General features: G+C 41.8%; 1 protein-coding gene across 13 annotated transcripts in view; it reads right to left on the reverse strand.

Annotated features, from left to right (window-relative positions):
- myo1b (myosin IB) overlaps positions 1–25054 on the reverse strand; it is a 69518-nt gene that overhangs the window by 27319 nt on the left and 17145 nt on the right. For all 13 annotated transcript variants that reach the window (XM_036004069.1, XM_036004071.1, XM_036004070.1 and 10 more), the window contains 4 exons: positions 7076–7170; positions 3963–4067; positions 2467–2513; positions 271–334 (listed from right to left, as the gene is read on the reverse strand). In XM_036004069.1, coding sequence (XP_035859962.1) covers positions 271–334; positions 2467–2513; positions 3963–4067; positions 7076–7170 — 311 coding nt within the window. The remainder of the gene's footprint in view (positions 1–270; positions 335–2466; positions 2514–3962; positions 4068–7075; positions 7171–25054) is intronic.

The raw sequence follows: 25054 nt of genomic DNA on the forward strand, positions 1-25054 counted from the left end.
ACCTAAACTATTTGAAAACTTCAACGCCCTCTTAGACATTTTTTTTTTTTTTTTTTAAAGAAAAGCAGCGGATACTTTAATTGCACTGTTCAACTGTTGCTGGGGCAAAAATCTGTGTCAGGTTAATAAGGACATGACAAGAAGAAGACAACAATTTGACGAATAGGATAAAGATTACGGAAAAAGGATGTGTGCAGTTCCGCATAAACATTTGCAGATGTTCTTAATTTCTTTGTTTGTTAAGGACATTCTCATTTCAATACTACTCACAGTTGCTGATGACTCCACCCAGAGGATCTCCTTTGAAGTCAAACTCAATGTCCATGTACTTTCCCTGTGGATCACAGCACCAACAGTTAGAACTGGACTTTAACATACATCGACTGTACACGGTGAGCTGGGCCCAAAACTCAGCTCGTGAGTTCAGGTCAGGTCACAGTGATGATCTCTGCATCCCATCCTACATTCAAGATAGAACACAGAACATCACCAGATGCCAATCATAAACTGCTATGAAATAAGTGGCCTCTGTGGCGGGAATCCATCCCATCATGCCAAGTTTTTCCTACAGGAGGACTACACAAAGCATGTCAGGCCTCCTCTCTCATTCTCAAACTTGGATGTTAGAACATAGAGTCCTGTGTCTTTTGATTCCCCTCCCCTCTGATGTATTAATAGCAGACAGGTCCTCAGAGCAGGCCAAGCTCTACTGGTGAGTGGGCTTCTGCCAAACTCAATAAGCCTGCTGCACTCAGCAGAATGAAGTGACAGTTTGATCTGATCAAACTGATGGAGCTCTGACCAACTATCTAGTGGGGAGGCCTGAGGTCCTTGTCTGGAGGTTTATACCAAGGTTACCTAAATATAAACAGATCAGGGGCATAATCCTTAATAATAATCCCTGTTACAACTCCCAAATCCAAGCAGCGGCATGTGTTTGTATGTTCCAATGTAGGTAGGCGATTGCATATAGTGCGAAAAGGAAATCTAAAATTGGGGTTGGAAAAGTACACTGGCAGTTAGCCTGCTAGCTGCTACTGGCTGGTATAACCAGTCCCCATTAAAACAAACATTCAGGCAAAAAAAAAATCCCTTCAGTGTAATAGCAACAGGGCTGTGTGTTGCAATCCGATTTTTTTTTCCCCAGATAAACTGACTCACGTTTGGAAGAATCTCCAGCTAAATAAACATTTATGTTAGAAAAATTGAACATGAACACAACTGGTAGTGGGAAAGGGGTGATCTGATGCAATGTCACGTCATAAAGGGAGGAAAGTGAAGCAGGCTGCTGCTGCTGGGTCGGGCCTCCCTGAACATACAGAGCCAGAAAGTGAGAGAATGCCCTCCTGGGAAAACAAAAAGCAAAAACACACCCGTCTCCTTTCATACGGCCAATGTCTGAAAATAACTAATTTCCTGGATCTGTCTATACCCCGAATCCTTCTTATGATGCTATCTCTGCCATAGAGATTAGCATTCAATTTCTTTGATTGCTTCCTCATTTTCAAACTACAGTGGGCCCTGAGAGCAACCTGTCAACTGATAAAACAAGTGCAATGTTGTTACATTATGAGATGCGTAGACAATAAATCTGTGCAACCGTATGAAAGTTTGGACAAACTGATAGGGCGGTGTGCTTGCCCTGCAGTGGCATTTCACCACACTCTGCAGTTGATGAACAGCAGTGTAGGTCAAAGGCCTTGTCCTGTATGCTGTATGTAAAGAGCATTAACAAAGGCTATTCAACATGTGCACAGGTAATACATCAAGCGAGCAACGTCTGCTGTGATTGAGGCAGTGTGTGGGCTGGTGTAAAGTACCGAGCCAATATTGGTCTTCACATTATGTGGGAAAGACATTAGAACACACACGTGACAAAAGCCCCTCAAAGGATGGTATGCCCCGTATTTAATTTTGCTGTGAAACACGTACTAACAGGCATCACTTAACAAGGCCTTGTGTCTACAGGCAACATCAGCCTCGACATCTTCAAGCGAGCTTACAGTAGATGTACAAACCACTGCAGGCCTTTTCTTAAACCATCAAGCCATTACAAAGGCTGTTGTGACTTAACGCCAAGTAGTGTCTAGACAGAATAACTGTGATTAGAACTGATCCAGCTCAATCAATTTGCGCAAGTGAGGAAAACCTACTCAAAGTGCAATTTAGTGAGAGGCTGACTGACGCTAGCACGTGAATGAGAAATTCACTGTGTAAAGAAATGAAAAGAAATATAAAAAGGGACACAAAAGGTAGGGAATATAGAAACACTGTGGGGCTTATTTTGAGGGAAAGAGAAACACATATATCAAAGTGGCGGATGATGCACGAGCTTGAATGAAGTCTGAATGAAAACCTCCAAGCTGTGCATAATACGTAACAAATGAGGCATCATCAGAGGAGCAAACATCTTATTTAAACTACACTTGTTGTGACAAACAAGTAGTGTTTGAGGAAGATACTTACAAATCTGGAAGAGTTGTCATTCCTCACTGTTTTGGCATTTCCAAAGGCTGAAAGGGAAGAAAATCAGAATGGGACATGTTGGAAACATTGCAACCAATGCATAGTCTGTGCTAATCCCTCTAGTATAAAGTTATAGCGGATAACATCAAAACTAATCAATACTTGTTTACAAATATTCCAAATATTATTAATGACCTTGAATACTGTGCCTCACTCCAGCTAGCTGTCAATCATATTTCAGCTGAATGGCAAAGCTATTTGCACTGATGAAACCCCATAATTCTGTATGGATTAAGCAAAGCACCAGGGCTCTCCAGGCTTAGCAGGGGGCTGAACCTTGCTGTCGCACCACATCCAAGTCAAAGTGCTTCAATGTGTGCCAGTGCTTACAGACAAACAATAACGAAAACACTGTGTTGTCGAGTATGGATTTTTGAGTGTGATCGTAAAAATGCAGCACAAACACGCGTGCGTATGTGCGCGTCATGTTGTGTGCATAGATTAATGTCTTTGAGAACAGTATTTTCCAATCCCTCTCAATCAGCTTCCAACCCACATTTCTACATTAAAATGCCATTAATGTGTCATGCGTCACAGCGCTATGAGCACAACTGCTTAATTGTCGATAGTGGCTGATTAATGTGCGTTTGAGTCCGTCTTTGGTTGACAGAGTGAAACCAATAAAGGTTCTGAAAGAAGGTGAAACAAGAGTCACAAGGAGCAAACATGACACAGACACATTGTCTGTATGCACGATAGCTGCCCCCCCTCTCCCTCTACTGCAGCGTTAGGGCAATTAGATTGGCGGGAGCTAAACTCTTGCAGATGTGCAGGTTGTCTGCAGCGACTCAACCCGGGCGTACAGCTTCATCATTCATGGGCACTTCCTGTTCACTGCCCCCAATTAAAAGACAGCTGTTCCCTTGCCAGTACTGAGCTGTGGGATTGAGACAGTGTGTGTGTGTGTGTGTGTGTGTGTGTGTCTGTGTGTCTGTGTGTGGGAAATAAAAAAAAAAAAAAAAAAAAAAGTGTTGCATAGTATTTATTTTGCTGATCATCTTACTTGTCTGTGACTGTACTATGTCCATGTTAATGCGTTTGTCGGTGTCTACGTGCTACACATCTAAAAGTTATGTTTTGCAGTTGCTGTGTGACTTATTGTGTTGGTTAGCCGGCGATTAGCAGTTTTGCGGTGATGAAATGTATTTTTCGGTTCATTACGTATTCCAAAATCAAGCATAAATATTAAACATTATCATAAAACTCTACTAAACGACGAACTAATGCAGGGTGGGTGTCAGGTGGCTGAGGGCTGCAAATACACAATATAAATATACATCTGTTTTCCAAATTTTGGCAAAAGAAGGCTGCCTTTTGAAGAGCCTTTGAAAAATGGGACAGCGTTGTCAACATGTTAGCTCAGATTCAGCCTCCACATGTGAACTTCAGACGCGCCAGGCCCTGGATTAGCTTGAGTGTGAACGGCGCTCACTCACCCTCCAGCACGGGATTGGACTGCAGCAGCTGTTCCTTGACCTTATTCACCTCCTGGCCCTTCCCACACACCGCTGCCACATATGACATCACCAGCTTACTGGCCTCTGGAACGAACACACACAGTGTAAATATTAGGTTATGGCCTTTTGCTAGACATGACTGAGGAACAAGTGCGACGTGCCCACCCATCTCACCATTCCCCATAAAATCCCCCTTACCTCACCTCCCCCCTCCCCCGACACCCATCAGGGCTGGGTGTGGGACATTCATGAGTCTGGGGTACAGTACAGAGCAGGGGACGACGCCCTCATGGTTGAGACCCACTTTGTTTAGTTAGACGGTGGCCATTATTGCATCATGTTATCATTTGAATGACTGATTTCATTGAGAACTGAGGAGGTGGTTGCATATGTGATCCCTGTTCATCCACTTCTCATGTTAGAACTGAAGCTGATCTGAAAGACTCAGAGAGTGTGTGTTGTGACTGAAGCGTGTTCCCAAAGTTTTCTGGATGAGAAACATGACAGGCTCAAAAGGCATATTACAAGGCATCTTGCGGCATCTTGTCAGAAACAAGTAACATGCCTTGTAGGATGACTGCTGGCATCAGGATCATCTCTCCTGTCCGGTGAGATGACAGTGACCCAGTACTGATGATGTGTGCGATGTGCCAAGCAGGGATAGAGAAGAGCTTGGCAGTAGTTGCTGATATAGACTGCTGACGAGCCTGGGACACAGACAGCTCCAGACACACTCATACATTTTGGCAAGGTAGAGGAGGGTGTGCAAAAAAATAAATAATGCAGAGATCAAGAGTCACTGCTCTGCTGAGTAACGAGGTACGCCCGGCTTAATCTCACATTTATGTCTCAGGTTAGCAAAATAAACTACTGTCATCTCTCGCAGACAGTAGAACTGTTATGTCTCCTGTACGCTGTTGCTGGCATCTGATAATAATGTTCGTCTGGGCTCCTCGCTTCTATAAGAGCCACAGCAAGACACAGCACAAGAAATAGACATGAAAGCCAATGACCCATATCGATGGGGTAGGCACATTTTGGATGGCCTTATTCCACCACAAAGCTCCGGGGCCGATGAGATTACTTAAATCCAAAGTTATCTTCTCAACTTGGCTGAGCAGCTTCTTGGACTGGTTTTTTTTTAATATTCATGAGAGGCTGAGAGAACCCAAATAAAGGCTAGTGCATCAAACTGTACCGTCCATTGCCTTGTCCTGGGTCTGTTTTATTGTCGTTTCCCGGCAATACCCTACTGAAATGATTAGGATTATTGTGGATGACTGACAATCTCATACAGTGTTGTTGACAGTGGCTTTTGTTCAAAGTGTGTGTCGTGTGGCTTCATGGCTCCTGATGTTTTCTGCCAAAGTGCTACAGGGAAAGGGATGTTGTTAACTCCAGCCGGAAATCAATGGGCCAATGGTTTAAAGCCATCAGCAGCATGAAAACAGTAGGTCACATTATCAATACAGGCAACGGATATGGCATCAGTGTGGTACTACACAAAAGAGACATAGGTAGGGCTGGGTAATAGATTAAACTTATAGTAAAAAGGGGACAGCCATGCATACATACAGAGCCATAACTCTGCATGATGCAGTTTATAAATCCACGTGTTCATTCATCTTGCCTTCGGTGCCTTTGTGTCTAATTGAGTGATGGGTTAAATGGGACAAGCACAAGTATGAACTTTTTCGCTGTATGATATTCAGGACTTAATATTCCAACATAGAGCTAACGCTGTGATAGCTAGCGTTGTTATAACTTTTTTTAAATATATATATATATATATATATATATATATATATATATATATATATATATATATATATATATATATATATATATATATATATATATCTATCTCACCCCTTGATTAAAGCCAGTCTTAATTGGAACCAAATGGACACTGTGATTACGAATCACTCCCACACTTAAAGTCTGTCGCACACATGCAAATCCAGTGTGTGAGTTTGAAGCTGAGAGTGAGCTTCCAACCGACCTCAAGTCTAGGCACTGGTACGGTGCTTCAAATGCTTATGAAAAAAGAAACAATCATTAAAGAAGTTATCAAAGCTGAAATGCCCCAAGCCATTAGTATATACTGGAATCAGTCACGCAACCAAAGTGCAAGGGTCAACATTAAACACTCTAAAGTATGAATGCATATCTGTGTCTTTACTGTACAGGAAGGTATTTTATGAGTAGATTGTGACTGCTTCCTCCAGTTTTTGCTCTGCTAATTCAACATGGCTTTTACCTGCGACACAGCACGGCCAACAGAGACCAGGAAATTCCATTCCTCTTGGATTTCTGTAAAGTATGTGAAACTGCTCACGAACATGGCCTAACTATTGTAAAAAAATAAAAAATAAAATAATAATAATAATAATAATAATAATAATAAAAAAAGACCAGTGGCATCAGCAGGTTCCATTTAATATTTCTCGTCCAACGCACAGTCCGACATGAGCTTTTACGTTTCTTAACTGGGAAGAGTGGATGCTGACTGTAAACCAGGGATCCAACTGTGTGCTGCTGGTCTACTTTGATTTGTCTCCCTCTGTCATTTCACACCCACATACAGATCATCACAGGGTTACAGTCACGTTTCATGTACAAACATGATGTTCTCAAAAATGTGGCGTCAAAGGTACATCTGATCTCAATCTGCACTGTGGCTTTATACATAACAACCCTTATCTTAGAACCACCTTTACAAATAGGTTTTGACTACACTTTGAACAAACTTGTGTTCAGCACTACAAACAAGAAGAGCTGAGCAGACAACAGGGTCTTGTGGTACATGTTTAACTCTCCTAACAGGATACTTGTATAATTTTAAAGTGTTTTTCCCCCCTTAACTTATAATAAATGGATAACTTTTCATACTGGGAACATATGCATTACTGATATCAGTAGCCTTAAGGTATGCATTTGTGTTGAGCAGATCCAAGGTATGAATGTGTGTAACAGAATATTAAAGCAGGGTGATGCTGGACCGGAGTGTAGATTGCCTGATATCGAGAGTTCAATTTCTCCTGGAATGAACAGATGTTAGGATTAAAGGGAGATAGCATTTGGCTACATACCGGTCTTCCCAGCACCGCTCTCCCCTGTGATGAGGATGCACTGGTCCTTGTCCTGGTCCCTCAGTGAACGGTAGGCCTCATCTGCCAAAGCATAGCTGGAAGATAAAAAGGCACAAAGTCATAAGCTTTCACATTACAGTTACATGCCCTCAGCTTGCATAACATCCTTATTTCCCAAGTATTTCCCAGCGGTGTGGAGATAGTGGGGTAAAAGAAGTTCAGAGGAACGACTCACTACTGTGCCAGGCCGCATGGCGTCCATCCTAATCAATAACATGTGGCTTTATTGGAAATTAGGTCGCATCTGTAGAACAGCCACAGGACTGGAGTGACTTGCAGCTTAATTTAGCTACCCTGGCTGGTTCACATTTGGGATCTGGCTTTGATAATTGGAATATTGACCATTTTCTGCTCTTTTTCCTAACTACTACACTAATGCTGTGAAAGCTACTGCACCCAAATGCAAAACAAGAACAGTTACATGCCTTTTTCCCCCCTTATGTAAAATAATTGTTTTAACGGTCACATAATAACTAATAACTTTCAGACTTCTTCCTGCATGCATGCATATATATATATATATATATATATATATATATATATATATATATATATATATATATAAACAAGACTCCGACAGGTGTTTGAATAATGCAATTAGTCACTAACAATGTAAAACAACCCTTGGTGGATTAGTGAATGATAAAAGTGGAGCGCCTATTATAAAGTGAATCCTATTGTTATACATTCCAGGACAGCGATACACTGGCAAAGTGGGACTGATTATTGCAGTTTCACCCCCCACCGAATTCCAGAACAATACATTATTTGTTCTCTTTATGCAGACAATCCCTTACAGTATAATGGTTTGAGAGAAGGGTGTGGATGGTGTTATCACAATGACGTTTTTAACTTGGGTGGCACAGTGGTCTGTAATTTCAATGTGATACACCCACAAAGAAGGAACACTAAAAAGGGAGAGGCTGTGGCAATAGCTTTTTACAGCATCCATTTTGGCAAGCAAACAGTCGTGTACAGTGCTGCGAGCAGTGTGTTCCAACTTTCTCCTCCAGCAGGACACGAGACTGCAACTTTGCTTTCTTTATCATTCCCCCCCGCCCTCCGTACTTTGACATTCATTACTCAGGAATTCTTTCCAAAGCCACGTCTGGTAATAGCAGTGATTGTGCCCTGTGCTGTTGAGGAGTTAGGGGAGTTAGTTTGTGAACAGGTAAAGTGGAGTTGGAAGAATGTATCAGCTATGCTAGATTTATGGAGAGTCTCTTTAAGGTCTGTCTGTACTGGTGGACAATCACAGGAGGGAAACAGGTAAGGTAACTGAGGAGAATATCAGTCAAATTTGTTTCAGACTGAAGTACCCTTGAGCAAGATGATAAATCCCTACCATCTCTACAGGAGTGTTATGTTAAGGTCAAGGTTACTTTATTGTATCCCTTTAGAGAAAATTGTCTTGGAGATAGGCAAATTGCTGCATCAAGACCAGACATCACAATGAAACGCAACGTCTATGGGTGAACGCTGCTGGCTTCAAAACCATCAATGGCATGACCTCTCAGATTTTTAAATATCAAGCTAAGATCTAACATCTAAGTCTTATGTTTCACAGGGTAAATATAGCTTAACGTAATTGTATAGGAATGCTTAAAAATAGTTTCTCCCCAGTGTCTAATTTGGTCTAATGCCTTGTCTGGAGGGTGGGGGCACTCCAAGTCTCCCAGGTCTGAGTAATATCATTAATCAAGTATTTGTATGCACTAAGAGTGCTAGACATGAACGCAGGAATGTCTGACATTCACAGATGCTAACAGGGGTTTTCATACAGCACCAACAATGGACTGTACCTGAGTCTGTAATCGGATATTGTACTCTTGAGCATGGTTGCCGAGTTTAGATTTACTTGTCGAGGCAAAGCTGTTGTCACATTCAAGCGCACTGCGTAGCAAAATGTAGCGTGGCACCAGGCAGCAGGCTAAAACTAAATTAGATAGACAGGGTTCAAAGTGATTTCTAAGAAGTTCAGACTGCATTTGAGTCTGTATGCTGAACGGTTATGCAGCATTACTGTGCAATTGGTTTATTATCTAGTTCAAAATCCATAAATACATCAAGCTGTGGAAAAAGAAGCTAATGTCTAAAATAAATCTAATGTTGTATACAGCAACGAATGCATTAGTGGAGTCAGTGTGGTGAGGAGCAGAACTTAGCATATAATCACATGCTGCCGAACTATTGCTGACCTCCAATTTGAAAAGTAGCTGATTGCTAGTAAGAAGCCATGACCGAGAGGGGGCCAGAGATGGACAGCCAGATGAATGCATTCCAGGGCACAATACAAAGTTAAAGCTCAGGCTGGCTAATGGAGCTTAGGGTTCTGCACCGTCACACTTGGTTTTGGACCAGAGCCTATGCAGCCCGGCAACTGGTCCTCTCCCGTCAGACCCCAGTGTGGGCCCTGCACCAACAAACCCTCGGGAAAAGGGGTACGCAAATACAGAAGGGGTTCCTTTGAGTCAAGCTGGTGGTCAAATTACTCAAGAAGGTGCATTTTTTTTTAAACACTAAAAAGGTGCTATGGTGCAGTATTTTGTTACAGGGCTTTACATTGGAATCATGTCGCACACATAGTTTTGCAAGCATAAAATCTTCGTGGTTTAAAACGGCATAGGACGAAGAGTACTGATTGAGGTTGTTTGCAGCTGGAAGTGTCCTGTCAACAGTTTTGTTTTATAATGGATGTCCATGAGGGAAATGCTTTTTGGGACCCAGTGAATTTTCTTAGTTGCAGTACCGCAGCTGGCCACTGACAGAGCTGACTGGTTGTGCCGTATGCAGTAGAGCAGTGGTTCTCAACCTTTTTTCCTTGGCGCCCCCCCTACTCATGTCTAAGAAAAGCTGAGCCCCCCCCCCCCCCCAAAACCAAAGTTGAGGTAACTCTCGAGATAGAGCCTTACTTTCTTTTTTGATACAGAGGAGTTATCAGCACTTTTACGTTTCTCCGCCATGTTTCATTCATAAAATAGTGATGCCGTGGCGGCAGGAAAAACGAGGATAATAGCAGCTAGCAGCTGACCTGATGACAGCAAGGTCCCAGGTTAAGAGGTCCCGGAGGTTTGGCCTACTAAGTAGCCTGCCTACAATTTTAAGCAAGAACAAAAATATATAGTTTTCATACAGACTTTCGTATACATTATATATATTCTAGTGTATTATCATAATTTGTTTATTATTATGTATTATCATAATTTTTTTTTTTTTTTACCTCAACCTCAAACCAGATAAAGACTTGCACCCCCCCTGTGATCTTTGCCGCCCCCCTGAGGGCTGCCAGGTTGGGAACCACTGCAGTAGAGGATGGATACCTGACCCGAGCCCATTTAGAAATGATGTTCGGGTTCGGGTCGGGCTCGGTCACATCAGCGCAATAAGGCATTGAACAATTTAAATTTAAAAAAGCTTATTATGTAGGTAGCCAATGGGCCCATTTCACTTGATGCAAAAGTTTGTTTTTCTGATTAAAATAAATTTAAAATATTACCCTAATATCCGTCTTACTGTGTGCCAAAATGTATGTAGCTGTGACAACGAAACACATGCATATGTTGCCCCGTGTGCGTTGATGCACTCATCTGTTGACATTTCCGAATGCCTTCCTACAGTTGTTTAATAAAAGCGGGCTTTCCACACAAACAAACGTACATGTGTCATTAGTAGGAGAAAAAAAATTTGATTTTAACTGTGTCGGGCTCGGACATAAATATCTTAATGTCTGTCGTGCTTGGGCCGGGCTCGGACAGAAAAATGCGGCCCGATCGGCACTCCAGTATGCAGCACTCAGGTTAACTTCAGCTTTTTTTTTCAACCTGGACCAGATTTCCCCATGTTTTTGTGTCTAAGTGACTGATGGGAACAACAATCTTTGAAATTGGTCCAGTATTCAGCCAGATTGCTGCAGTCTGCAGCGACAAAAACCTTCAATTTACGCCCACAAAAGTGCTTGTTTTGCCACTGACAGGCTCAGATTATTGTTCCAAGTGTCTGACAACACTATGGAAAGGATCCCTACAGGAGATAGACCTTTCTGTTAAAGGGTAAAATCATTTTTCTAAACATAAAACCATCCCCGAGATCGCTAAACCCACCAGACTCCATGTAAATAAACAGTAATTTTATTATTTTAAAATACACTCCATTGAAATTGGACAGAAACAAAATAAAACTATGAAAAGCCGGAATATTGTTGTTCACATCAGTCACTTACACACAAAAACATAGGAATATAGGGACCAGGTTGAGAAAAACCAAAGATACCCTTTAATACATCCGTGGTGTACACAGATGAGCACCCAGGTGAAGCAAAACATATCCCTGCCGACTGTAGAGGGCATTCAATTTTTCAAATTTGTATTGTATGCTAATCATACAATGTCCTCACACTACTCATCCACATTAGCCAAGAAACTAAGCAATACCAAAGCAAAATGCAGGGACGAAGACAGCTAACCAATGTTAACATAGGAACAACTACGTTCAACAAAAGGAAAGAACTGCATTCAACATGCTTAGTGTGCCTCAAAAGGTACAAACAACTTGTTCTGGTGAGAAGCAGTGAATGTAAAATTTGGTGCCCTCAGATGCATCAAATGTTTTTTGGCACAAGCCTCTCACTCACAAATCCCCACCCCCACAATCTCTGACCACAGCCCAGCCCCTACCCTCTCCTGTACACCACGTTTGTATGGATGAGACTTGCCACTGGACGTTATGTCACTGTTGAAAAACGGCAGCACAGCGCAGCAGATGTCTGCTTTGTGAAAACACTCCTGTTGCCTGACTTGATCCTGACAATGAGCAAACCATCACACAATTACCTAGCCCCCAGCGGAGGCCAGTGGGAGGGGAGTGCACCAGGAAAAGCTAAGGGGTGTAAAATAGGAGTGGGAGGTCCTTTGCCAGACACACACAGCTAGTCATATGAATATGAATGGCCACTGCACAATCACAATATGAACAGAAGTTGGCAGAAGTGAGGGGCTATACCTCAAATTATGCAAGTCCAGATTATAGAAATGTTTAAATCTTAAAACATAAAAAAAAAAAAAAAAAAGAATGCAAGTCACAACCGACCTCTTACAAGAAACTAATCTGTATTTTTTTATTCCCACATACAAAAGCAAGAAGGAGCAGGCAGAATTAGAATTAATGATCACCCCTGTGGCTACAACAGTGTGCTATCATTAGGAGCGACTGGCTGTACCACTTCACAAACGCGGAAAGTCAAAATGATGAAGCGCCGAGGTCACCATCAAAGACAGAGGAAGCAGTGAGTGAGGTACTGAAATCCCAGAGGCCTCCCTGATCAGTGTGTGGAGCTGGGTGTGTGGGGGTTAGGCTGGGATAAGGCCCCGGACCATAAGTGCCACTTGGCACCTCCCCTTCACATCTGCCTGCAGGCTGTAATTTGGACTTGCACGTGGCAGCGGTGAACACAAAGCCACACTGGCATGAGGTAAGCAGTAGAAAATAGTCTAGTCAGTTCTTTTTGCTACAGACCTCTGGTAACTGGGGCACAGGAGAAGATACTTGGCCTGCAGCGTATGACGTAAATCTTAAAAAAGGGTGGAGTACTCTGAGGGCAGATTCAGCACACTTAAAAGTCATGATTTGCAGAAGCGAATAAAGCTGTAATATGGGCTGCAGCGCACCCAGCTACTGGGAGATGACAGGACTTTTGCAAACAATAATAATCTTATTCAGAGGCTGTTATCCATGTCTTCATACTGACATGCAGCACATTTACATAGACTCTTTTTTTTTTTTTTTTTTTTTTTTAAAAGAAAAAATAAATGTCCAGCTCTAAAATGGAAAAAAAGGTTCAGTACTTTGATGCTAAATCCAGCTATTTTTCTATTATGTCTTTGTATACATGGAGTGGGGCCTCTGATCTCAGTGTGATCTGGCTCCTCTAAAGGCCACAGGAAATCCGCCTGGCTCTGACAGAGCAGCCAAGGAAGCAACACTTTCCTGATGCTTTATGACCAGGTGGATGAGTGGTTGGCTGGTGTGAGAAACACACAGAGGCAGTACAGTGGCATGCATTCAGAGATTGTTAGGGAAGCTGCTGGTGTGGATGAGCAGGGAGCAGATACACACATGCACACATACTGACAAAAAGATCTTGGTTCGGACAGATGTGGCCCATCTGTGTAATGGCAATGTGTTGCTGTACAAAGGTGGTGAGGAAAAGATCAGCACGCAGGGCAAGAATCAATCAATAAATCTTTTTTTGTCACAATGATTCGTACGAGGTACAATTCCAGTGAAATGTAATACTCTAGCCAATGTAATAATCTAGCAAACCTCCGACACAAAATCATAATGACAGCCCTATATTCAAAAGAGCACCCACAACCAACAAGGTGCAATAACGAATACCTCCAACTCTCTAAATTAAAAGCTCAGAGTGAAGTACTGCTGCCACAGATCTCTAATTTATTCAACACTCACTCGGGGTTGCCTGAGACCTCTGCTAAATTACTCATTGATACTCCCCCGGCCCATACATCAAACTTTGAGGGGGTCCAGGGCTTTAAATTACTTCACTGCACAGCAATTTAGTGTTCCACAGCAGGGGAAAACACAGATTCAAATTGTTTGTCTGATCCATGGTAAAGCAGGGAAAAAGCATGCTGAGTAAGTTAGCAAAACATCCTCAAAGTAATGCTCAAACAAAGACTCTTCTGAGCCACTTTCAGCCTGTTTGCAGGAATCAGCATGCGGCATATTTATAAAAAAAAAAAAAAAAAAAAAAAAAAAAACAGAATATTCAAATGACTCCAAATTATCGGGTGTTAAAAGGGCTAAAAGAGTTGACCGGATTGACTGGGTTATGAGATTTCATAGAATGATAAATGGAGGCCTTGTGCTTTTGGCTAGAAGATACAGAAAAAAAAAAAAAAACACACTTAAGGAAAAAAATAACACATAGCCACATGTGCAAAGCCACAGACAGGATGATGGAAACAGAGGAGCAAGATGTCTTTTTATAGCCCAGAAAGCACCAGCTCTGTCAGGTTTGAGGACTTCCTCTCTTCATCCTGCTCTCCATGTCTCAGCCTTCCACTGCGGCCTTGCAACGTAAAACACACCTCGACACTGAAGCATGCTGACATTAGGGTTGCACGATATTGACAAAATGTGATATTGCTATATTGATTATGCATATTGCGATATCGATATTAATTTTAAAATTACGGGAAAACGGATCAAAATAGATTCATAACAAATTAAACAAGTTTTCTTACAAGGTTTATTTCAAGTGACGGTCATATTGGACTGGTCCAACATGAATAAATAAATAAGGACCATGTCTACAGAACAGGACATGTTTTACTGGTTGGACAGTATAAAATAAATAAATAAATAAATAAAGAGAACAGGACACAACTTTTCTTTCTCTTCTCCGATTTGTTCCGTTTTGTTGTCTCTATTTATTCACTAACACTGTCACTCTGTCGAAATATGCACACACGTGGTACGCTCCATAGGGTTTGTCACGTAGTGGACCCGTGCGCTGACGTGTACTAACATGTGCAAGTGGCACGGTAACTGGCCAATGAAAACATGATCATTATAGCGTTTCAAGCGGGCTCTAAATCAAACACAACTAAGCCACACAGCCAACGGTTGGGACGCAGCACTCCACAAAATAAACAAGATATTGCATACTTACTGCAACACTTTTGATATATTGCGATAACGATATTGAGTCGATATATCTTGCACCCCTAGCTGACATATACAGACCAACTGATCTTCTGTGAAACTAACCGAACTAGACTAGTATGAACTATACTGCAGCTGGCATCTCAAACCTACCTACCTACCTACCTACCTACCTGATGATGTCTTATCTACTACACTGTATTGTTTGATTAGTTTTTCAAAATTAAAATAGATGTTTAATCTTTGAGCCCAACAGGCATTGCAACTGCCCCTGTGCACACTCGCATGCCCACAAAGGCTTCATAGAAATAAACTGTTATGCCCAATTTAGCACAAGATCACTTGTCATGTCTTCAAAAGAAGCGAAAGGCCTCAGGGTGACCGTGTGACCCGCTGAGCCCATTCAGACAACAGGCAGAGTCATTGTGGGTTTGACCCACAGTGTAATGTTGGTCCTACATCAGCACCACAGTGTTGGGTGACAACTTCTCCTGCTCCGCACACCAGGAAATGAGGAGGCCACAGACTGAGAGGTTATGGTGGAAATGAATAAAGCATCATGGGGTTCTTTTTACCAGAGCCAAAATAAACAGTTTACGATGAAATATTGCAGTTGAAAGTTGGGGTGTAACGGTACACAGAAGTCACGGTTCAGTTCATACCCTGGTTTAGGAGTCACGGTTTGTTGGGAGTTCAGTACAACGAGAGAAAAAAAAAAAAGCCAAAATGCATAAGGATATGTTTTGATTTATTTTGAGCAGGCTGTAGTGCAAGTATCAAGGACAGACGGAATCCTCTTGCTGGGTAGCATTTTGCCCTCTGGCAACTTTTGGTTAACTATTTTCATTATAAAACATGAGCAACATTTCAAACACTCCTGTATTACACTGTACAAAAAGGCAACAGGTCCCAATACACTTTAAAACTGAAAAGCATCTCTTACGCTATGATATTTAAAATGAAACTGCTTTCAAAGCTGCAGGGATAAGGAATTGGGCTCGATTTGCTTTTTCCTCGTCCTGGTGATTGACACATCAGGTGATCTTTGATGCGTTTTCATTCCAATACCGGGTCTTCCAGCCCCAGCGTTCCATTTGCGCTCACCATATTGGGACCGACTCGCATGCCGCTTGTTGTGCTCAACAACTGTTTTAACTTTTTGAAACTGGGTTCCTGCAAAAGCGAATCAAAACCCTGACATCAAACAGGGATTCCTGCTGCATTTAATAGCAGAGGTGGGCTGCCTTGGCTGAAATAAAGAGCAGCTCCAACCAAAAATGAATACACCATTATCATAATAAAGCATCAACCTTTAGTGAAAATGAGCATGCAGTGATCAATCACACTTTATGTTCACTTTGCATTAAAAGGCAACATAGTATAACCCTTTAAAATGTATTTCGACTGGAGTCAAACAGCTCATATCCATGTCTGCTGTATATGGGTACAGAATACATGCGCTGGATTCAGTTTTAAAATAAGACATTGATAATTATGCCCCGATTTATCAACGTTTTATAATATAAATGGTATAAGCCCAAATTCAAATGCAAAAAAAATAGTTTGGCAGTGGACATTATCTGACACAAGCTTAACCCCGCTACGATGTCTGGCAGATTACATTTCCATTAGCATTTACAGTCTCTCTGTGTAATGCCAGCCTGGCCCTTATGGCCCATAGTCAGGCCCTTTGGGAGGTGTTGGCCAAATTTCCAAAACAAACTGAATCCTCAATCCGCACAAATCACTTCGACAGCTTGTTTGATTGCATGTGACCAATCACATGCTGCCCCACCATGACTGTGCACCAACTGCACAGTGAAAGCAGCACTTCAGCTGTACAACAGCAGGAGCTGCAGTCCTCCATCAAAAATTGTTGTTTCTATATTGTCTACATCACTTTAGTACAGTACTGCTGTGCATGGCCAAATATACAAAAAAGTAGATTAAACCCTAAAAAGAGGATTCAGACCCAAAACATGTCCTTACAACAATACAACATTTTTTGTACATAGCACCTTCACTGAATTATTTGAAATATGTGTGCCTCTTGATGATGAAAAAAATTAACTAAAAATATCTTACTATTGTCATAGATTAAGGTTCATTGGTGGAATAGTCTACACTGCTGATAAGAGTCTATCTATTTGCCTCCATTTTGGTATGCCCATCGCGCGTTGTTATGCAAGACGTGTACACAGATAAAAAGCTCAATACCCATTGTTCTGGTTATGAGAGTTTACAATGGTCACGGATAAAAGAGATCTATGAAGAAAAATCTTATGCTCACAGAAGCAATAAATGAAAGTGCATGCAATGTTTAATCAGTATTGTGTTAACCTATCAGCAGGTAGGTCCATTATCTTTGAAAACAACAGGAATTCATAACCTTTCGCTGAAGATTGCTCCAAAAGGCTTAGTAATCTCAGATACTATGTGCTAGCCGAGCCTGGTTCACACACACGATACCAAATTCAATATACAAAATGGTAAAACCACTAAGGTAGAAATAAAATTACCATAAATAAATAAAATGCAATTACATTTTTTTTTTTTTAAACTAGCATCAGGTCCCTCCTATGGGAACTACAAGCCTATACATGCACCATTTCTGGCATTTTGCATTTCCCAGCTTGATGGTATAGTGACAGACTCCATGGGGAGAGACGGGGGATGGCATGTAACAAAAGTCCCATGCCAAACGTGAACCAGGGACATTGAGGTTACTGTATGTGGTAAGGGACAGCTCTCCTAAGTGCCAAGGGAAAGCTATTAGCAACATACTGGAAGAAGAAACAGTATTAGGTTGGTCAATGACTTCAAATGGTAAATATGAGTACATTTTTAAATTGACACCTGCTCTGCTTGGGATCTATACACTTTATGGGGAGAAAAGAGATCAGGGCTGTGTGTGCAAGTGTGTATAGAAGTGTTGTGTGTAACTTATTAGACATGCTACCTGTATGCACACATGTAGCAATTATTATAATTATAAATGGTTGCCTTATCCAGTGTAATACATTTTGATTTTATTCTTCAATTGAAGAAGTGGGTGGACAAAGGAACACACACTCGCATTCGTGTCTCTCTAGGTTCACCGAGCTCACCATTACGCCAACACACATGCTGGAGAGGACTCGCTCTGCCCACCTGAGTCAAAATGCCATTTCAACAAGTGCCCACTTATATCTACCTACGTACAGGTTCTGGGCTGCAACTTATGTAGGCCTCCTTGAAAACAATCTTATATAATACCAATACCAGTGTACACGTGGCATAAGCTTGTTACTGAATAACTGCAGCTGTAATAGATAAAATAACAGGAAGAATATAATAAAGTACTAGTTAACAGAGATGTGGCTGTCCATGGTTCATATCTTTTAAAAAACAAGGACACCAAACAAGACTTTCCTATAACTAACATCCATGTTTCTTACTAAGGGCCTACATTGCAGTCGGTTTTCCTACAGTTTGAGATTTTACAACAAACTGACACTTGGATCTGCTGCAAAACAACACTGCATTCACACTTTTCAACTTAGGGAACTCATTTATCCACAAAACTTGTAGGTGAATGTAGTATTCTTGCAGTTTAAAGAATTTTAAAAAGGTTAGACCAATACAAGGCAAGGGTACATACATACAAAAAATTTTGCTGGACGATAAATTGTCTCAGAAATGATTGCGATAAACGATAATATTGTCGTTCTGAGACCATTTTCATCTAATATAATGATAATGACATAATAACGCAGGTACACCTTTTCAAAGATCAATACACTTTTATTTCTAAAGAATATTTAACACTGGAACTGGAAGACATTTTAAATATCCACAATATGTCTTTGATCTCCTGTAGTATGTCGTCTTCCACGCTGTTGTACAGTTGTGGAATTGCCGTTTGTGACACGTATGTTCTCCCAGGCAATTCGTACTGGCTGTCAAATGTTTGCAGCATTAGTCGAGTGTTTGTGATAGACTACAGACTCTGTACTGCATTTAACAATTATTTATTAAACACTAAATATTACATTTAAATAATACATTATATCTATGTATTTCTATGTGACTATCTGCCACATGGCGAGTAAATGTTTGTACCAAAATAGTTCTGTTTCAGTCCTCATTTTGGCGAAAATCTCTCTCTCTCTCTCTCTCTCTCTAAAGACCATGCGACTCATAAGTGGGTTCACTCCTCGTTATGCTAAGGAACCGAGAGTGAAAAAAAAAAAAAATATATATATATATATATATATATATATATATATATATATATATATATATATATATATATATATATGTGTGTGTGTGTGTGTGTGTGTGTGTCTGACGACACTGGAAAGGTAAACACAGGTATGATGACATGATGCTGTAAATGGCTCCAAAGTCCACCCTACCCACGGACAGCGCGGTAAATTACCATGGGTCCTTTATCTTAATCCAACATCCTGCATGTAAAACAGGTGTTTGGTGTTTTAAGCCCCCAACGTCGCCTTCCAGGCAGCGGAAGGCACTAGGATTAGGCAATGGTTAGGGTTAGGGTTAGGTTCCTTGAAGTCTACGGTCGCAGCGCTGCCGTGAAGTTGACGTTGGGGGCTTAAAACACCATCGAGCTGTAAAACACTTAGTCGTATGCCTATTGATCATATTTGAAGTGAACTCTAACATAAAAGGGTCGCTGGGAGTTTTGTGTTGCACAATACAGTCATCAATTCGCTCTCACAAACTTGGCAGCGGTTTTATTTTGGCTTCCGGGTATCCTGCTTGTGCTCTGCTTTGTCTACCAAATCACTTTGTAAACTCAGTTTTTATAAAAAAGGTGCTATATAAATAAAGTTATTATTATATTATTATAAGCCTGTAGTAAGTAAGCCTGTAGCTTTACAGCTACAATGGATCAACTGTTTCTAAATACAGGACTACTGCAAAAGTCACATTTACAGGTCTATGCAAAGGGTCGACAAAAATATGATGAGAAGCACCTCATAGTCGTAATGAACATCCACTTTACGTGGGACGAGATTGTATAGAGGGAATGCTTCTAGTCTGATGCTGGTCAGGCAGACGCTCAGTAAAGTAGCTTACTCCTCCACATATGATGTCTGGTCTTCTTCAGTGCTTTTGACATGGAGGGCACAGGTCTTTCACTGGAAGGAATGATTCAATGTAATCAGTGCTTCGTGTTATTAGCCAATGATGTGTAGACATTGCAGTTTCTTCTTGTGAAGAAACTACTTCCTCTTCCTGTCTTTGATCCTCATCAGACTCTTGAACAGTATAAAGTCAGCAGCTCTGAACAGGTTGCATCGGTCACCGGGGTGTTTTGATTTGCCATAGCCCACATCATACGTTGTATGTTGTTGCAGGAAAGATGGTGTTGTGACACGTCACATGATTGTTTGCAGAGATAATAATCTCCCAGCCTGAGATTTTTTTTTTTTTTACTGAACATGCATAAGAGCAAAATAAGTCATGTCATTACTACTAATTGGTACATTGTTAGTGTGTTGGGTTTTTTTTTAGCATAAAGCTACTTGCTCCATCGAATTTCTCACCTTACTGTCACTATTTTTACACACACACACACACACACTACAACAAAGCAGATTTCACAGTCAAGCTGTCATAACCACGTGCATAACTGCTGAAAACCCTGACAAATACGCCTTGCAAAGGGCCTCGTTGCTCCATTAGCCAGTCGCGATGCCCCCCTGTAGCCAATGCTCTAGTGGCACTGGAGTATTCAGCGCTGAGAGCATCGGGGGTCTCAATACCTCATTAAACATTGGGGAAATATGATCCTACCCTAGAGACGTGGGACTAGCACACACACACACACACACACACACACACACACACACACACACACACACACACCTCTCAATCTGTGTCCGGCTTGGGTGGCAGGGGACATACAAAAGATGACTTCAGGCCATCTGTAATGCTGCTGTGCATGGCGAAAGGCCAGTAATTAGTTAATCTCTAATGCTTCGACTTTGTGTAGAGGGGAGGAAAACACCTGCCAGTTAATTATGAGGCGCCTCATCTGGGCAGACGGCGTTTTACTAAATTGGCCGGCAGAGGAAATGATGGACAGGTGTGGTCCTCTCTGTAACCCAGCTGGAGAGTTCATTCACATTTCCAGAGACATGCACAGCCAGGGCCATTTCTTCTTACATTTAGGTAGCTTTGTTTTGATGATTATGATATTTCAAATGAAAACCAATCAAATTTCTTACAAATGTTCCGTATTGAAAAAATGTTGAACTCAATGGTACAATTTCCTGACATAATTTGAATATATTGCCATCTACATTGATAGCATGCTTCCTGTAGTTGGTACATGCATTCTCATTGATGCATGTCTTTGTTTTGTTTTTCCTTTTAGATATCTCATTTGCTTCAATTCAGTCGATGAAAATGTACCTGAATCACATTCTGTACACTATATTCATAGGTGTGATTGGCAAAGGACAAAAAAGCAGGAAAATATACGGCGCACCCATGACGCTGCGACAGCCCCCTCCCCCCCTCATTTTTAAAAAAAAAAATAAACCATTAAATGGCACTTTCTGGAGAGTTTTGTGCAAAGAAATGGAGAAATTGAGTCTTACATGATATGTAGGTATTAGGGCATTTAGCATTTACATTACTGTTAATCAGTCATCACTTGATCACACATTGCATTACCTTGTTATAATATAAATAATAGTGCCACATGAAGAGACAGTGCAGCATATGACAGTAGCAACAGCTGAGAAGATTTGGGTCTGTGGTGACCAGGTCCACCTCACACAAACTTCCTTCTCCTATTCTTTCTCCTTACTACCACACCCACACCCACCCACACCCACATTACCACGCCCATGCAGCCCCACCCACGGACATTTACGGATTTTTAAACATTTAACGTAACTGGCAAACAATGCTTTCTACTTTTTAAAGAGCACACGTTTATAACAAATTTTTATTTATGCCGTTTGTATGCTGTTACTGTCATTCTCTACAGTATGTAGGTATGTAGTATGTATGTTGTCACTGTCTGTTCAATTGTCCGTGTTTCTCTGTTGACACTGTACATATTAAGTTATAACTCTAACTCTGCAATTTAAATGTTTTTTATGGCTGTCTGTGATTATACTTCAGGGTTTTTCCTTGCTCAGAATTTGTCTTTGCAAAAAGTCTGTCTTTTAGGAAATCACAAAATTCTGGTGGCAGGTAACAATTCAAAATATAATGGAATATTATTATATTCAGTAGTCCAGTAAGGAGGCTTTCACATCCAGGACATGGGCCGGATACAACAACACTTGACCCTAAAGTCCAGTTGTTTGTTGGATTGACTTAGGCTACTTAATCAGTGATGTTGAATATAGCCTTGAGTGTAACGGACCACCACAGTTCATACATACATGTGAACCGCGGATTAATTGCAGAGTTTAATCTACATAGTGTAAAACTACTACGTGAATGGGGCACAGCAGAAAGACCGAGCAGAGCGACGCTGCTTGTTCAGGGTTTTCATGTGTACTCCTAATAGGCCTACACTTTGCATCAGGCGTTAAAACCAATTGTACCGAATTAGACTACTATTTAACGCGAGACGTTTTTAACCGCTAATGAAACTGTCTCAATTTAATACTGATGCCGTCAGACGGCCGCGCGGACAGACAGCAGTCGGAGTTCTGGTAGAGCTCTGCGCCCGTCAGCAGCGGCTTCTCACTGTACAGCCGGTCCCCCAGAGCAGCATGATCACCGGGAGGGTCCAGCCTGAACCCTGCAAACAGAGATCCCGTTTGAAGGTGACATGATTGATTTTGACTGAACGTCTCAATTTAAGTAACCTCTGATCGGGTCGTAGCAAATTAAGTAGCTACACTAAGTTTAAGATTAGGTGTTGGTCATTCTCAACACCTTTCTACCCACACACACACACACACTTATCAACTCTGGACTCTGTGCTGCTGCCAGCCTGTGTAACGTACGTTACTCACCATCGATCGACTGTTAGCTTCAGCTGGCTAACGTTAGCTGTCAACCTCCCGACTAGCTACTGATCTAGCGAGGATTAGCCCTTCAGACCGCAGTGGACTTCAGTGGACTCTCCATCCAATATCCCGACTTCGTCTACCACAACTGCCGGACTCTTTCAAATACATGTACTCCCTGTCTCCGCCGATCACTTGGTAGCGTTGGTCAGCTGTCAGCTTACGCCAGCTAGCTTCTGTTAGCTTCGACCGACTGACGGCTCGCCCAGCACATCTTTTCGCTGTAGAGCTCTTTTAGCAATGTTTCCCGGCTCAACACTAAGTTAGTGTGGGCCACTACCTTTCTGCACTGCCGAAAATGGTGCTCCTAAAATATTCCTCACTGCAACTTCTCAACGTCATCTGCTACATCGCTTCAGCTTGCATTGCCAACATGCAACAATATTGTCCCGTTGTCGGCTTCAGCTAAGAAGATAGTTCGCCCCCACACGTCCAAAATTCTTATTCAAATAACCTTCCGCAACGATTGCAGGCTCTTTGGTGAAGCTCTGCTTTGAATGAAGTTACATCGTGACAAATTAATGGACCACTTGCGGAGTGATATGAAGACATGAGTCAGAGTATGTTTACCAATACCCCCGACCTGTGCCTTGCGACACCCCCCCCCCCCAAAAAAAAGGAAAAAAAGCGGATTTGCATGATTTACGAGAGCTTCATTTTCAGGTCAGAAAAGCCGGATTTCCGGAATTATCCGGAAGAATCACACCCCTGTATATTGTCAGTGTTGGTAAACTTCACTTGACAACTGCATGGAAACATCTGTTGTCTGACTTTTCCTTTATTGATCAATAAGTACTGTAATGGTCTCTGGACTGGGCAAGAGACCACTGTTGATCTGCAATAACTTTAAGTAAGATGTAACTTAACAGGCAATTAGTCTGCCTACAACTTTAGAGATAGAGGACCAGCTGCAGTTCTCCTTCCAGCTGATGCACACATACACACACAAACATATTCTCGATGTGTCTGGGGATTACAAGAGCAGGTGTGAAATGGATAAGCACCTCCACACACACTCACCATTCTTTACCTTGTGATCATACAAAACACACAACAACACTGCCAATCATACACAGGATGAGCCAATTACGATGCAACGTCGTTGCCTAAAGCGTTAAAAAGCAACACGTTTTGCAAAACTAATTCTGCTCAGGCTTTAGTCAATAACCTTAAGATACATCCATCTTTCATCTCATCCAAACAGACTATCCAGGATGCTTAGACAACACCAAGTTAGACAATGAATAAACTTTCATGCACAGACTGTGGTATGTGTTCTGGGACAGAGAGGACCAGTGATTGTTTTGGGGACAGCATGTGTTTGACTCATCAGCTGACATGTCATCGTGCACAGCTTTTTACAGTGGGGCTGACAACATAGGCACATTGTTCTGCCAGAAATTACAGAAAACAAAGATTTGTGACATTCTGACATGGTGGTGGCCATGACAAGGTTATTGACCCTTTGCAAACACGTCACACGACCACGTGACGGCGCCATGACGGACGGCGGAAGCACAGGCTAAACAGTAGTGGACGAGCGGAAAGTTTCATAGTTTCAATCAGTTTGAAATACATAACACAAAATAAACTGTATTTGTGGCTTTATATGGTTTCTTCTATTGAACAACAAGTTGTCGTGCCGTTATCGGTCGAGGTAGGGCATCTGGTAGGTGCTCACAAAGAGCAGTATTTGGAGAAGTTGGAGATAGCAGGATTGGATACAGACCCTTAATTCGTTCTCCCTCCGTTTTCACGGACCTCATTAAATCACAGTCTGCCCGACTTCAAGTTTTAGAGTGCCTTTGTGGCTCTTAACAGACACAAAATGCAATTAATATGTCTGTGCCACATGAACAGGGCCCTTACGTGTCAACAAGATGCGTTTTCAACTCAGACATTGTTTAAATTCACATAACCTGGTCCCTGTCTCAATCCTGCTGGTAGCTAGCTTGCCCTGCTAGCTGATAGCCGTTAGCTGCCGTCCGGTGAGTGTATTCAGACAGGCTTCTATGATAATCATCCCAATGATAATCCACGGAGCGGCGGTGGTGTGGCTATGTCCTCCAGAGGACAGGTCATGTCACGTCTTGAAGTTTATTCCCCCCTAAAAAAAAACAGTAGTGTGGTAGTAGCTGGACGGCACTCGCCGGACGGCAGCTAACGGCTATCAGCTAGCAGGGCAAGC

The sequence above is a fragment of the Sander lucioperca genome, chromosome 8 (genome assembly GCF_008315115.2).
Source record: "Sander lucioperca isolate FBNREF2018 chromosome 8, SLUC_FBN_1.2, whole genome shotgun sequence".
In the NCBI taxonomy this organism is placed as follows: Eukaryota; Metazoa; Chordata; class Actinopteri; order Perciformes; family Percidae; genus Sander; species Sander lucioperca.